This window comes from Thalassophryne amazonica, chromosome 9, assembly GCF_902500255.1.
Source record: "Thalassophryne amazonica chromosome 9, fThaAma1.1, whole genome shotgun sequence".
NCBI classification, from domain to species: Eukaryota; Metazoa; Chordata; class Actinopteri; order Batrachoidiformes; family Batrachoididae; genus Thalassophryne; species Thalassophryne amazonica.
In genome coordinates this window covers 30647849-30664626 of record NC_047111.1, presented here as the reverse complement: position 1 = coordinate 30664626, position 16778 = coordinate 30647849, and the positions used below count along the sequence as shown (strand labels likewise).

Below are 16778 nucleotides of genomic sequence, written 5' to 3'. Positions count from 1 at the left end.
TTCTTCACATCTACGAGGCATTAATTTTGTTGGTTTGGAACCAAGATTTTGCTCATTTACTAGTGTGTTTGGGATCATTGTCTTGTTGAAACACCCATTTCAAGGGCATGTCCTCTTCAGCATAAGGCAACATGACCTCTTCAAGTATTTTGACATATCCAAACTGATCCATGATACCTGGTATGCGATATATAGGCCCAACACCATAGTAGGAGAAACATGCCCATATCATGATGCTTGCACCACCATGCTTCAGTGTCTTCACTGTGAACTGTGGCTTGAATTCAGAGTTTGGGGGTCATCTCACAAACTCTCTGCGGCCCTTGGACCCAAAAAGAACAATTTTACTCTCATCAGTCCACAAAATATTCCTCCATTTCTCTTTAGGCCAGTTGTGTTCTTTGGCAAATTGTAACCTCTTCTGCACGTCTTTTATTTAACAGAGGGACTTTGCGGCGGATTCTTGCAAATAAATTAGCTTCACACAGGTGTCTTCTAACTGTCACAGCACTTACAGGTAACTCCAGACTGTCTTTGAACATCCTGGAGCTGATCAATGGGTGTGCTTTTGCCATTCTCGTTATTCATCTATCCATTTTGATGGTTGTTTTCCGTTTTCTTCCACGCGTTTTTGTTTTTTTTGGTCCATTTTAAAGCATTGGAGATCATTGTAGATGAACAGCCTATAATTTTTTGCACCTGCATGTACGTTTTTCCCTCTCCAATCAATTTTTTAATCAAACTACACTGTTCTTCTGACCAATGTCTTGAACGTCCCATTTTCCTCAGGCTTTCAAAGAGAAAAGCATGTTCAACAGGTGCTGGCTTCATCCTTACATAGGGGACACCTGATTCACAAAATTGACGAACTCATTGACTGAATGCCACACTACTATTATTGTGAACACCCCCTTTTCTACTTGTTTTTACTAATAGCCCAGTTTCATAGCCTTAAGAGTGTGCATATCATGAATGCTTGGTATTGTTGGATTTGTGAGAATCTACTGAATCTACTGGTACCTTGTTTCCCATGTAACAATAATATACTCAAAACGTGGATTAATCTTTTTAGTCACATAGCACTACTATTATTCTGAACACTACTGTAAATAAATTCATTCATTCGTTCTCCTCTCTAAAAATTACTGAAGATATTTTGGCATAAAGATGATTTTATTTCAAGGAAAACATTTGTCGAAATGTCCAGGTTGTGGTGATTCTCATCTACTGTCAAATGAGAGGGAAGGACTTGAAAATTTTGAGGCTTTCCCAAAGTAATATTACCAAAAAGGTCAAGTCATGATTTAGTATGGAGGCTATCTTGTTTTTATTGGATACTTTTTAGGATTGTGTCTTTATAGAATGTTGTGCTTGGGGACATTATGCTCCCGATAAGGTATGCTTTTTGCCTCGGGGCTGCTCTGGTTTTAAGAGGATGAAGACCAAAAAAAAAAAAAAAAAAAACAGGGTGAGAAAGTCTCTGTGCACAGGATACCAGTCCATCATAGGTTATTTGGTAACCATGGTCTCATTTTGCAAATGCATTTACTGGTGGGTAAACTGAGACAATGCAGATGATGTCCTGTCCACCAATACAACCAAACGTCCACATCTGGAATGAAATCCCAGTCAACACAATGAGAGGCCAACTCCTGTCCCACAAAGCCACCTGCTTTGCATTTGGAGGAGACACTGAAGGGACAATTCCTCCTGCCAACTAAGAGGAAATTATCAAGATTTTCTTACATTAGAAGGCAGTAATGTTTAAAAAAATAAATAAATAACTGACCAACTGAAAAGTTTTGACCTATATTTGGATTACCGACAAACATGTCCCTGATTGAAGTACCATCTGGCTTTGGTCCTACATTCCTGTGCAACCCGTCAGTGTCCTGAAGGGGGAAGATATATTTGATGATCTTCTTGTCCCCAAAATTCTTTAATTGCAAGTGTTTGAACCCTTTTGTTTTTTTTACATGTACAATCCATAGGCAGATTTCCTCCAGGACCCCTGAAGTGGCACCAGCTGCCTCTCCATCGCCTCTCTAATCCACCCTGAACCTGGACAGAAAGTGATCTCATTCAAACTGTGAATGTTATTGGTTCTCTTACTGAAGTGGCATGCCAGGCGTTTCCCTGTTGGTCGAACTGTCAAAGTTCCTTGAGCTCCGTCCTCCAGCTCTGATGGAGCTCAATGCTTCACAAAGCTGCCAAGGGAATGTTTGCTTAGTTCGGTTGTGTAGCTCCGGGAGACGTGGAAAGAAACCCGCACGTGTGGCTTATACAGTCAAATAACTCCACGAGTCCCAGACATCACATAACTTTTATAGCCTGGCTCATAAGTATTTGGACAGTGAACATTCTTGTAATGGTGCCTCTGTTCACAAGCAGTTTTACATTTGCAGCTGAATGAAACTATTCTTTCGAATATTTGTGACAAATTTGTTTTCAGTTACTTCACCCTGCGGGGCTCCGACACGAGCCATGAAGCTACAGAAGTCATAGTCTCTAAATGTACAGTTAAGCACTTCATTGGTATTGCTTACAATGTTGACCAAGAGTCCACTGATACCAGGGCCCAGTTTCATTAAGCAGTCTAATCTTGTTTAGTCACACACTCACTTAGTTGACTCATTTTTTTTTACATTAGCTGCCACACAAAGCACTTTGTCGGCTAAAGTTTCACGTTACCCGAGTTTAGTCTGCTACAGAGGAGGCTAATCTTATTTTAGTCAACAAAACCTCAGTGTCTTACCTCAAGAAATGGCAACTATCAGGTACTAACACTAGCTAGAACACTCAAGAGCACCATGTCATTTGTATTCCTTCAAAAGGAGAGCTTCTTCCGCTTTTGGCCATGGTTGCAGCAGACTACTGTAACGATGTGCTTGTGACAGTTCTCATATGAGCCACCAGATGTCGCTGTAACAATAAGCAACGTTGTGTGCACATAAAGTCTTGACGGAAGCGTAGAAGAAACTGAAACCTGAAACTGCTAGGCTAAGAGCTAAGCACGTCATTCTGCTGTTCATATGGGTGCCTAAATGTTAATAAAGTCAGTTAACGAAACAAAGGCTACATAATTCATGACAACGACCAACCCAGAAGCAAACAAAACTGTTGCGCATTGGAGCCATGTCTTGGCAACGGCACGTGCAACGCCGTTATGCCCGTGAAGACTGTTGACTAAGGTAAGCCGGCTAATCTACAAATTTAACCAACAATGTGAAATGGTGATTAGACGGATAACATTGGACAATTAACTGTAGTTGACTAAGAAAGTTTAGTAGACTGAAAGATTAGATGCTTTATGAAACCGGGCCCAGGCGATAGCACGAATACATGCACCACATCAGTCGTCACTGTCCAATCAGCAGAGCGGATTCTGGGCTGTAAAGCTTTGATTTAAAACCCAACATGACGGCTGAGAAATCACACCATCAGTTTGGTTTGAAGCCACCCTGGTTACTCCATTTGGATTTGTTCTACTGCAAAAGATCACGTGAATTTCTGAAGACTAACAGCCCCTTTGCATAGTCACATCTGCTACATTTGCAAGCCACAGGACAAAGCTTGTCCAGTTCTGGAATCCAACCTTAGAAATGTTTAACTTTCTTGGACTTGGGTTATTTTTTTCCATATTCTGATCTTCTGCTCTAAAATACTGATCTTGGCTAAAGCCATCAGTCGTTTCGATCTACTGGAATAAAAGTGCTCTTCTGCAACATTTGGTGCTGTAATGGGCAGAGCCACACTTGACAAGAGTCCTCTGATTGGTGAAAACATGTTAATCCCAAAAGAATCTTATTTGAGGTCCAGGCTCAGGTTCTAACAGAGGGATCCGACTCAGACTTTTTGTGATACATCAGTACTTTATTAAATTTTATTCACATCTCCAGGATGTCTTGCAGGTTGAATATTTTATTTAAAAATAGAAGCCTCCACAGTGTGAAAATAGTGAAGTCTGCACTTACAGAACAACTGGGTGAGATATTTAATAGATCAGCCTCAGGTTTTTTATGGAATGACATTTAAAGATGTTTCCATTACAATAGATACATTTGCAAAATTAGCATCAGGAGTCATGATCATAATTTAGAAGGTGGAGTTAACATGATGAACACGGCATGGAGAGGGGGTGGGGGCGAGCTGAGTTGCTGTGACATCACATCCTCTCCACGGTGTTGAGGCCCAGGATTTCAAAGCCTTTGGCCATGGTGGCCGCTGTGGCTTCACACAGGAGCATCCTCCACATGTTGACCTTCACCACCTCACCTACAACACACAAGACCTCAGTTACACATGATACCGAACGAGTGTTCAACCAAACAACACCACATGAACCGGATCAAATGTTTCATCTGGTCCTGGTTGGAACACAAACACAATTCACTCTGATCCACTATGGTGTCTGACAGCAGGGAGGCTCAAACATCTCACTGGACAGACATCAACTTCAATGTCATTTTGACCTTTGAACCCCAAAATCTTTTTTTTATAATTATTATTTTTCCCATGAGTATATTTTCTCCTTAATTATTGTTAAGGCCAAAATCAATAGGCTTCTTCGGGTCACCATGCCAAACACACCAGGTTTGGTGATCATTAAGAAAGAAGTAGGGGTGTCACAGATCACAAAAGCCACGGTTTGGACTGGATCTTTTTTTCCCATAAGAGAGGAGGATGTTTGCAATTTCTCATCAGAAGGTAACAATAGCAATTTATTTATAACTCTTTCAGGACAAATACATTCATCCGACATACTTATCTGAATTCATTCAGCTCAGTGATCCTACCAGGCAGATGCTTGAAAAAAGTATTTTCTGAAGCTTTGGATTTTCAGCTAGCTTGTCTGCGCACATGCTATGAGCACTATGCTTGGTTTAGTGGGCTCACGGCTGCACAGGAAAGAGACGACGGACACTTCGTCCTCAACTCCTTTAATGTTAATGGAGAGTCTGTAGTGGAGCATGAGGCTGTAACAGACTAAGCAGGCTATGCGAGTGTGGAGCAGCTGCATTTCTCCCACTCAGACTGTGATTTTACCGCAACTGCGTAAAAATTAATAGTCTCCAATTTGCGATTCACATAAGCTCTGAACCATGGGGCTGGTCCGGATGGATCAACAGACCAACTGTGATCCATTACACCACCAGAAAGATGGCAATATAAAAAAGTTACTGCACTCACAATATTTGTGAAAAGTGGTATCCAGCAGCATTGACCCTTGACATCTTGACTCCAAAGACAATAGGCTTCTTAGGGGTCAACGTTACCTGTGGAGCTCTTACCAGGAGAAAAATGATAATGGCAGCTTGCAGGAAAAGTACATCCCTGCACATTTTCTGCTGCATAGCATTTATTTTTTTAGCATGTATGTGCACCAGATATGTGCACGATGGAAATGGTTCAATTGAACTACACGACTTTTTGCACAACCACAGACCTTTGAAACATAGAAAAAAAAAAAAAAATAGTGCAGCTTAAATATTTGCTCAAAAAAGGATAATTAAAGGGCTCATAAAGTGAAAAACAAGTAAATCTGTGATTATAAAAGTGTCACTATCCAAAAAGAGCAAAAATAGCATCATGATAAATTTTAGGTCATACTGCCAAACTCGCCTGTGGTATCAAATTGGGTGTCAAGAATAGAGTAATATTACTTGTATTTGTACCAACTACAACATTACGGGTACCATGTCAGCCTCAATTAAAACACACCTACCTTGAGAGAAGCTAAGCACCTTACTGCCTGATTACCTTTGAGGGGTGTGTGTGTTTTTATGTCTGCACACTTTGGTCATTTTGGTTGTAAATTCACTCAAACTAATTCAGAAAGTTTTCACTTGAACCTCCTCTTGTTAAAATTTCAAACCCATGATGTTGCACAAAAATCCAAATGAAGCTTGTGTCATTGTCTTATTATTTGTGAACCTTTATGATGCACTACATCCCACAAACAAAGGACATTTATGAGCGAGTTTACCACAAAGAAACACATAAACATAGAAGCTGTAACAGAAAAGAAATAAAAGACTGCTGAGGGGAGAACAAAACAAAATATAGTGACGCAACAACTTCTTCTTCTTCTTTGTCTTTCGGCTGTTCCCGTTAGGGGTCGCCACAGCAGATCAATCGTTTCCATCTCACCCTGTCCTCTGTATCTTCCGCTGTCACACCAACCACCTGCATGTCCTCTCTCAGCACATCCATGAACCTCCTCTTTGGTCTCCCTCTTCTCCTCCTGCCTGGTGGCTCCATCCTCAGCATCCTTCTCCCTATATACCCTGGGTCCCTCCTCTGCACATGTCCAAACCATCTCAATCTCGCCTCTCTGACTTTGTCTCCAAACCGTCCCACCTGAGTTGTCCCTCTGATATGTTCATTCCTAATCTTGTCCATTCTTGTCACTCCCAAAGAGAATCTCAACATCTTCAGCTCAGAAAAAAAAAGTGTAGAAACAAACTAAGGTGAAGACGACGAGCAAAAGGTCAAAGGTCACATTTAATTATGCGGAACAGCAACTGACTGCACAACATCGGATTAAAATCAATGACCTGGACGTCTCCACCAACTTGCAGCAGCATCCATCCGCAGAGAGGAGCAGCAGAGACTAAATTGGCAATAAAGAGCAGCATGTGCATTAAAGCAACTTGTCGTTAAAGGGGCGTGACCATCAATGTCACCGCAGACAGCACAAACAAGCCAGAGCATCGAGTAAACAATGGCGCCCATCTCACGGTACAACTTGTGACATATTTCTGCAAACACCACCCTTATTATTATTTTATAGTTTAAAAGTCGAGTCCATGCAGCCACAAGATTCCAAAAACATTAAAATCGATTAATGTGGTGACTATTTTACTGATTAGTCAATTAGATTGAATTAGTTTTCCCCCAGAGCAGGGGTTTCCGTTAATTACCGGCAGCTGTCGCCACCATCACGCTGCTTTACAAATCAAAATCTCTATCTTTTTGGGGCCAAACTAAAATATGAAATGGACAAAATGGAGTGAAATGGGGACTGATAATCACAAAGTGGGGGTAAAATGTAACGAAACGGAGCAGAGTGAACCAGACTGACTCCTTTTGTTTTTTGTGAGATGCGCTCAGTACATGTGGTAGTGGCCATATGGTGTTCAAGAGATGAAACTTCAGTCAATGGGTCAGTCTGTTCCATTTCGTTATGTTTTATCCCCGTTTTGTTATTATCATTCCCCATTTAATCCCATTTTGCTAAAAAATAATTAAATAAAAGTAATTAACTGAATCATATTTAACCATATTTGGAGTCTGGGTCAGTCTGCTCCATTTCGTTATGTTTTATCCCCGTTTCGTTATTATCAGTCCCCATTTCTCTCTATTTTGCTTAAAAATAATTAAATAAAAGTAATTAACTGAATCCCTGAGCCTGGTTCTGCTGGAGGTTTCTTCCTGTTAAAAGGGAGTTTTTCCTTCCCACTGTAGCCAAGTGCTTGCTCACAGGGGGTCGTTTTGACCTTTGGGGTTTTACATAATTATTGTATGGCCTTGCCTTACAATATAAAGCGCCTTGGGGCAACTGTTTGTTGTGATTTGGCGCTATATAAAAAAATTGATTGATTGAATTGATTGAATCATACTGTATTTAACCATATTTGGAGTCAGTCTGGGTCAGTCTGCTCCATTGCCTTACGTTTAACACCCGTTTCGTTATTATCGGCCCCATTTCACTTAAAAATAATTAAATAAGTAATTAATTGAATCACATTATTCATATTTGGAGTCAGTCTGCTCCATTCCATTACTTTTTACCCCTATTTCGTGATTATTAGGCTCCATTTCACCCTATTTCATCTTTTTTTTTAAAGCAGAGTTTAAGCTAGGGCATTAATGGGTCTGTTTGGGTTCTGGCTTTAAAATCAGGTCAGTTAGAGTTTGGGAAACTATAAATATGAAAATGATTAAAGGTTTGGGGTTAGTAATCTTCTCAAACACATATGTAGGGTGTGATCATTTTGGGATAAGGTCAAGAAAAGGTGAAAATGTGGAAAAGAAAATACTAACACAGCCCACATTAAGCAGTGTAACTAAAGTATTAAAAAGCTGGTTACACACCAACAACACAAACTACGATTTATGCATACATCTAATAAAATTTATATACACAGTATTAAGCACATAACTGTATCGATACTGCAATACGTATCAAACGTCCATATTGTGATACATATCGTGTTGAGTTTTGAGAAATGATATTCGAGCCCTAGGGTGGACTTTCTAAGTACCTGTCTGTCTGTCCTTCTCCACGCAGTAGCAGCTGTCATAGAAGTCGGTGAAGGTGGTGGACAGCTCGTACAGGTAGTCGCACAGTGTGTGGAGCAGCAGGTCTTCAAAGATTTTCTCCAGGATCTCTGGGAAACGCAGAATGCACTTGCCCAACTTCCACTCCTTCTCATGGTCCAGGACGAGATCTGTGGTCTCTGCTGCTTTCTTCAAAGCGGCCTCATCGAGTTTCGCCAGACGTGATATGGACCTTTGTGAAAATCAATTCCTCCATGAGTAAAAGGTCTGCTCCAAGTTTTAACACTCACTGTAACAACATCAAACTGTCGCATTGTAACACTTTATACGATGCAAAATAAATACTAACCACATGTGTATCGTGTGTCCCAAAAAAACATGCAACATTTTATCAGCAAAGAAAATGTTCAAAGCATACGTCTAGGAAATAAATTTATGGCTGGATAGAAAGCTGAAAGGTTGAAGTTTTTCATACCAATGTCAATATTGGCCCTGCATTTTCTCAGTCTAGCATAAAGTCACTGCACCTGTTTGACATTCTTGGTCTGGTGCCAAAATTCAATAATTTTTGTTCGCTGTAGTATGGTTAATCTTGGCATTTTCCTGAGTCTTGCTTGGCATCAACATAAACTTCAGGGTCTCTGCAAGTAAAAAAGAAAAATAAGTGATTACATTTGTAGCATTTAAGGGTCAAACCGAGTGTTTTAAATGTTGCATATATTTATGGGACACCCTATAAATATAACACAAGAGGCAACTATTTGCCTTTCGCAGCCCAGAGTAACGGCTATCGTGTTTTTGTCACCAAGAACTCTGCCACCTCCAACTCAGAGACCCTAACTTGACACAGGGATAAGGAAGAGAAATTGCTTAGTCTCCCTCAATGAAAGATACCCGAAGTCTAATCCATTAGTAGAGCAGATATGTTAGATTTTTGGCCAGAATTGTTCACTTGGTAATACAAGCATCAGATCTGGCATGAATGTTCTTCATAAATCAGTGTTTGAGAAAAAAAGTGCAGGCCACTTGAAAATCCAATATGGCGGCCAGGTAGGGGTCAAAATTTAAAAATGCTCCAATCATATTGAAAGCTATACCACATTATGTGTCTGATCACAAAGATTCCAAAAATGTATAGTTTGGTCTATCTATGACTGAATGTTATGGAGTTATGGGGTAAAAACAGCAAGAATGGTTACAAAGGTCAATTTCAGTTTGTACAGGAGTCAAAAGTTAAAGTTGCTCCAATCTTTGTAAAATGTGATGCAAATTATTGGTTGCATTAATAGGGTTTTAAAAAGGAATAATTTGCACCATGTGTCATGCTCAGTTGTCACATTACAGGGTGACATATGTCACATGCCATAGAATCCAATGTACATCGACATTGTTTGATGTGTACTTTGCAAACCAAGCATTCAACACAGTCAAAACTATTCCATTTAGTAATTGCACTTTTTTCTCGAACACTGATTTATGAAGAACATTTATTCCAAATCTGATGCTTGTATCACCAAGTGCAGGATTGTTTCAGTTATTTGCTGCACTACATGGGACAGCAAGACTGATCTGATGAGAAAGTCACAAAACATTCAACCACCACAAAGTTCTTACAGAGACGTCCTTTAAGGACATTCCCCATTTAAAAATGCACACGCAGAATGAGTTTAGCACCTATTAGGACAATTCTACAGTAACAGAATTATAGTAACAGCAAAAATCTGGCCATATTTTAGCTTACCGTGGCAAATTTGCTCTGAATGTAATTCCGTTACCGTAGAACTACTCAACAATTCCACAAACACTGAGGTACAGTACAAAAAGTAACGCCACCTACAGCAGTGTTCAACTACTGCCAGTCAGAGCACTTAAATGAAGTTTAGCCTCTGACTCAGGACTGGCCCAGCTATAGCTTTATGCATCACGATAGATGGTTCAAATAACGTTTTTTTTCCCCAAAAACATTTTTACTGACAATGGATACTGAATGGATACTGAATCTTCACTGCACATTTACAACATAAGTGGTAAATGTTGGAGTCCCAAGTTTCAGTTTGGGACTCCGACGAGGGCGGTCGCATCTCCTCCACTCTCCTTTATCTCTGTTCTCTGCCTTTAACCTTCAAGTCCCTACTTCACCAGACTGTGAATTCCTTAAATTATATTGGATTCTGGATCTATTGGACTACTATTGGATTAACAATGGAATTGATCAGCTGGTCTCTGAACGCTATTGACACGATTTTTTCTACAAGAAGGTCAGGACCGGGGGATCCTACCTGCCCAGATGAAACATATCCTGCGGGCTATGTTCTTGACTCCTGGAGTTCCTGGCGTGTGGCATGCTTGGCGCCTTTCTCCATTGAGGACTTAGAGGATTTATTCATTTTTGGTCTTATGGCAACAGGGCTGGTACTTTTTGGCTTATGTGCTGCCCTGATCTACCGGAAAATTGGCAAGATGGCGCCATCAAGAACCACGGCCCCTCGCTTGTCCGTCATGATTAACGAGGTTGGCAAGGCAGTGCATTCTCAGACTGCGATGACGCTGAAACTCAGAGGCAAATTGGATGACATCTTGGAGCAGATGCGTGCCTTGCAGCTGAAGTTGAAGATTTCAGAGGCCAGTGAATATTCTTAATTCATAATTGGGAATATTCTTAATTCATAATTGGGATTTGGTTGTTCAAGTGGAACTGTTAAAAGTGTTTTTCACTGCTCAAACCATAACATTACAGGCTTATCAAGCCTGAAGGTCAAATTGCCTGACTGTTTTCCTCCAGAGGAATTTTTTCAGCCTGGGGATCATTATCTTTGTCTCACAAAGACAATAAACTGCTTTTCACAGGACTGAAGCATGCTCCATTACCTCCTCCCATCCCCGCCTATCCCCCATCAACACTCCCCACACCGGCGCCTGCTCACGTCACTCCTTTCCCCTTCTGCGGGGGCAGTGCAGTTTTAGCTGCAGCCCCCGTTCTTCCCCCCAAGCTGACGGCGGCGCATCTCAGGGTTGCTGCGTGGCCTTCACCCACTTGCCTCAATTCGGATAACGGACTTCTTCAAACTTAGTGCACATAAACAATGTCAAATGTGTATGTGCTGTCTTTAATTCTGATGTGTGCCAATATTACAGTAAACAAGTAATAATTGTGGACTAATTGCTGGCTGAGGTAACTGGAGTGTAAACATAATTTCTCCACTGTGAGATCAATAAAGTGTATCTCAAATATTCCCTTTAGAAATTTAATAAAACCACCACCAAAATACCACTCTAACGAATCATAAAAGGCAACAATAACTACACTATACTACTTACAGGTTAAGAAAACCACAGTCTGAGTTAAGTCAGAGTTTTACTACGGGTGCCCCATACAGGCCCATATGTTTCCTTTTCAACAATTTGTGGAAAATGAGACTTCTCTCATGTGACGCAATTAAGAACGTTTAGTAGACAATTACAATGATGACCTATCAAACTAAAAACAAAGGTATGGTTCCAGCCAGTGGCTGTGCACAGAGAAAATTCATTAAACCGTATTCATCCATAAAGCAAAGACGTCTGACCTGATGCGGGTGAAGGCATACAGGAGGTACGCAGCCGTGTTGCCTCGGTCATCCAGCATCTTGTCAAATGAGAAGACGTAGTCGTTGATCCGGTTGTGGGACAGGTCGGCATATTTGATGCAGCCAAAGGCCACGGCCCTCTGTGCTTTAGTCAGCTCCTCTGGGGTCAGCACCTGCACAAAGGCCAAAGTTCACATCAATAATGTGGCCTCATTACCATTTTGGCCTCCGTCAGATCGGAGATGCTCATCCGGTTCTCATCTCTGAAAACTGTTTTGCTGTTGGATTAGATTTATTTACCATAATTGTTGTAAACCAAAAATAATCCTTTGAAATTTTAAAATCAAAATTTGATCAAGTTATAACTACAGCATGATCCATTTACAGTTCACAATTATACCAGCAAAGTTACCAAGTACTACATGTCACTTCCTGTTCCGGAGCACAGCGGTGTTTTGCTGTATCTGTTAGCTGTTTAATCTGCGCAGTTAGACTGATCGTTACCTAGATAACGATTTGTTTCACAGTGTAATCTTCACGTGCCTTAACTAAAGCACTCCCTCTGCTGAATCACCTCTAAATTATTTACACATTATTCACTTTGTGTGTTTTTAGGAATCCGCTAGCTTAGCGCAGCTACTAGCTCTTAGCCGGTTTAGCATGGCGGCTTCTGTCTCTCCCGCACTTTTCTGCTCTGGGTGTGAAATGTTTAGTTATTCCTCGGCCTCCTTTAGCAGTAATGGTACTTGTAATAAGTGTAGCTTATTCGTAGCTTTGGAGGCCAGGCTGGGCGAATTGGAGACTCGGCTCCGCACCGTGGAAAATTCTACAGCTAGCCAGGCCCCTGTAGTCGGTGCGGACCAAGGTAGCTTAGCCGCCGTTAGTTTCCCTCTGGCAGATCCCGAGCAGCCGGGAAAGCAGGCCGACTGGGTGACTGTGAGGAGGAAGCGTAGCCCTAAACAGAAGCCCCGTGTACACCGCCAACCCGTTCACATTTCTAACCATTTTTCCCCACTCGACGACACACCCGCCGAGGATCAAACTCTGGTTATTAGCGACTCTGTTTTGAGAAATGTGAAGTTAGCGACACCAGCAACCATAGTCAATTGTCTTCCGGGGGCCAGAGCAGGCGACATCGAAGGAAATTTGAAACTGCTGACTAAGGCTAAGCGTAAATTTGGTAAGATTGTAATTCACGTCGGCAGTAATGACACCCGGTTACGCCAATCGGAGGTCACTAAAATTAACATTGAATCGGTGTGTAACTTTGCAAAAACAATGTCGGACTCTGACATTTAAGCATAAAAATTCAAAAAGAAAAAATAATATAGCACCTTCAACTGCACCACAGACTAAAACAGTTAAATGTGGTCTATTAAACATTAGGTCTCTCTCTTCTAAGTCCCTGTTAGTAAATGATATAATAATTGATCAACATATTGATTTATTCTGCCTTACAGAAACCTGGTTACAGCAGGATGAATATGTTAGTTTAAATGAGTCAACACCCCCGAGTCACACTAACTGCCAGAACGCTCGTAGCACGGGCCGAGGCGGAGGATTAGCAGCAATCTTCCATTCCAGCTTATTAATTAATCAAAAACCCAGACAGAGCTTTAATTCATTTGAAAGCTTGACTCTTAGTCTTGTCCATCCAAATTGGAAGTCCTAAAAACCAGTTTTATTTGTTATTATCTATCGTCCACCTGGTCGTTACTGTGAGTTTCTCTGTGAATTTTCAGACCTTTTGTCTGACTTAGTGCTTAGCTCAGATAAGATAATTATAGTGGGCGATTTTAACATCCACACAGATGCTGAGAATGACAGCCTCAACACTGCATTTAATCTATTATTAGACTCAATTGGCTTTGCTCAAAATGTAAATGAGTCCACCCACCACTTTAATCATATCTTAGATCTTGTTCTGACTTATGGTATGGAAATTGAAGACTTAACAGTATTCCCTGAAAACTCCCTTCTGTCTGATCATTTCTTAATAACATTTACATTTACTCTGATGGACTACCCAGCAGTGGGGAATAAGTTTCATTACACTAGAAGTCTTTCAGAAAGCGCTGTAACTAGGTTTAAGGATATGATTCCTTCTTTATGTTCTCTAATGCCATATACCAACACAGTGTAGAGTAGCTACCTAAACTCTGTAAGTGAGATAGAGTATCTCGTCAATAGTTTTACATCCTCATTGAAGACAACTTTGGATGCTGTAGCTCCTCTGAAAAAGAGAGCTTTAAATCAGAAGTACTTGACTCCATGGTATAACTCACAAACTCGCAGCTTAAAGCAGATAGCCCGTAAGTTGGAGAGGAAATGGCGTCTCACTAATTTAGAAGATCTTCACTTAGCCAGGAAAAAGAGTCTGTTGCTCTATAAAAAAAGCCCTGCGTAAAGCTAGGACATCTTACTACTCATCACTAATTGAAGAAAATAAGAACAACCCCAGGTTTCTTTTCAGCACTGTAGCCAGGCTGACAAAGAGTCAGAGCTCTATTGAGCCGAGTATTCCTTTAACTTTAACTAGTAATGACTTCATGACTTTCTTTGCTAATAAAATTTTAACTATTAGAGAAATAATTACTCATAACCATCCCAAAGACGTATCGTTATCTTTGGCTGCTTTCAGTGATGCCGGTATTTGGTTAGACTCTCTCTCTCAGATTGTTCTGTCTGAGTTATTTTCATTAGTTACTTCATCCAAACCATCAACATGTCTATTAGACCCCATTCCTACCAGGCTGCTCAAGGAAGCCCTACCATTATTTAATGCTTCGATCTTAAATATGATCAATCTTTATTTATTTATTAGTTGGCTATGATCTTCTTATGGCCTCAGACAGTGGACTCATCTCTGTGCTTGTTCTGTTAGACCTCAGTGCTGCTTTTGATACTGTTGACCATAAAATTTTATTACAGAGATTAGAGCATGCCATAGGTATTAAAGGCACTGCGCTGCGGTGGTTTGAATCATATTTATCTAATAGATTACAATTTGTTCATGTAAATGGGGAATCTTCTTCACAGACTAAGGTTAATTATGGAGTTCCACAAGGTTCTGTGCTAGAACCAATTTTATTCACTTTATACATGCTTCCCTTAGGCAGTATTATTAGACGGCATTGCTTAAATTTTCATTGTTACGCAGATGATACCCAGCTTTATCTATCCATGAAGCCAGAGGACACACACCAATTAGCTAAACTGCAGGATTGTCTTACAGACATAAAGACATGGATGACCTCTAATTTCCTGCTTTTAAACTCAGATAAAACTGAAGTTATTGTACTTGGCCCCACAAATCTTAGAAACATGGTGTCTAACCAGATCCTTACTCTGGATGGCATTACCCTGACCTCTAGTAATACTGTGAGAAATCTTGGAGTCATTTTTGATCAGGATATGTCATTCAAAGCGCATATTAAACAAATATGTAGGACTGCTTTTTTGCATTTACACAATATCTCTAAAATTAGAAAGGTCTTGTCTCAGAGTGATGCTGAAAAACTAATTCATGCATTTATTTCCTCTAGGCTGGACTATTGTAATTCATTATTATCAGGTTGTCCTAAAAGTTCCCTGAAAAGCCTTCAGTTAATTCAAAATGCTGCAGCTAGAGTACTAACGGGGACTAGAAGGAGAGAGCATATCTCACCCATATTGGCCTCTCTTCATTGGCTTCCTGTTAATTCTGGAATAGAATTTAAAATTCTTTTTCTTACTTATAAGGTTTTGAATAATCAGGTCCCATCTTATCTTAGGGACCTCATAGTACCATATCACCCCAATAGAGCGCTTCGCTCTCAGACTGCAGGCTTATTTGTAGTTCCTAGGGTTTGTAAGAGTAGAATGGGAGGCAGAGCCTTCAGCTTTCAGGCTCCTCTCCTGTGGAACCAGCTCCCAATTCGGATCAGGGAGACAGACACCCTCTCTACTTTTAAGATTAGGCTTAAAACTTTCCTTTTTGCTAAAGCTTATACTTAGGGCTGGATCAGGTGACCCTGAACCATCCCTTAATTATGCTGCTATAGACTTAGACTGCTGGGGGGTTCCCATGATGCACTGAGTGTTTCTTTCTCTTTTTGCTCTGTATGCACCACTCTGCATTTAATCATTAGTGATTGATCTCTGCTCCCCTCCACAGCATATCTTTTTCCTGGTTCTCTCCCTCAGCCCCAACCAGTCCCAGCAGAAGACTGCCCCTCCCTGAGCCTGGTTCTGCTGGAGGTTTCTTCCTGTTAAAAGAGAGTTTTTCCTTCCCACTGTCGCCAAGTGCTTGCTCACAGGGGGTCGTTTTGACCGTTGGGGTTTTTACGTAATTATTGTATGGCCTTGCCTTACAATATAAAGCGCCTTGGGGCAATTGTTTGTTGTGATTTGGTGCTATATAAATAAAATTGATTGATTGATTGATTGATTGATGTGGGTTGAGATTTAAAATTACTACTTTTAATTTTAGAACCATGCTGTGAATTGGTGCATGAACCAAAGGGGCACCGACTGGGACAAGAACACTGCCTGTTTGAATTAATTGTTTTTAATTGATTTAATTTTCCAGTTGTTGGGGTTCTCCTCATTACTGAGGCACCTCTGTGCTGGATTTCGCACACAGAAATACACCACATGGCCAAAATGTTCCCTTTACTGCTACACAAAGTCTGTGTCTCCCTAACTGACCGGTCCGTGGACATAAAGTTATTCCAACAGCACCCGAGAATTCTCCTCAGAGTCCAAGTACCAAATACATCCTGCCATTCTTTCAAAAGGCACAGAGGGATATGGGCGATGGTAGACGTCTTAGGAGTAAAGCCAGACTGTTCTGATCACTGAGTGGCAACTAACTGAAAATCCAGTTCAGAATGATCCCTACAAGTACCTGACTCAGCACAGAGAGCAGTACAGTGGACCTGTAGCTAC

At 40.8% G+C, this 16778-nt stretch overlaps 1 protein-coding gene across 1 annotated transcript in view; it reads right to left on the bottom strand.

The window, feature by feature from the left end:
• Positions 1–3901: 3901 nt before the first annotated feature.
• rars1 (arginyl-tRNA synthetase 1) overlaps positions 3902–16778 on the bottom strand; it is a 57651-nt gene continuing 44774 nt past the window's right edge. Inside the window, exons 13-15 of the mRNA XM_034177858.1 lie at positions 11850–12022; positions 8268–8515; positions 3902–4275 (exon numbers count right to left, since the gene is read on the bottom strand). Coding sequence (XP_034033749.1) covers positions 4166–4275; positions 8268–8515; positions 11850–12022 — 531 coding nt within the window. The 3' untranslated portion in view covers positions 3902–4165. The remainder of the gene's footprint in view (positions 4276–8267; positions 8516–11849; positions 12023–16778) is intronic.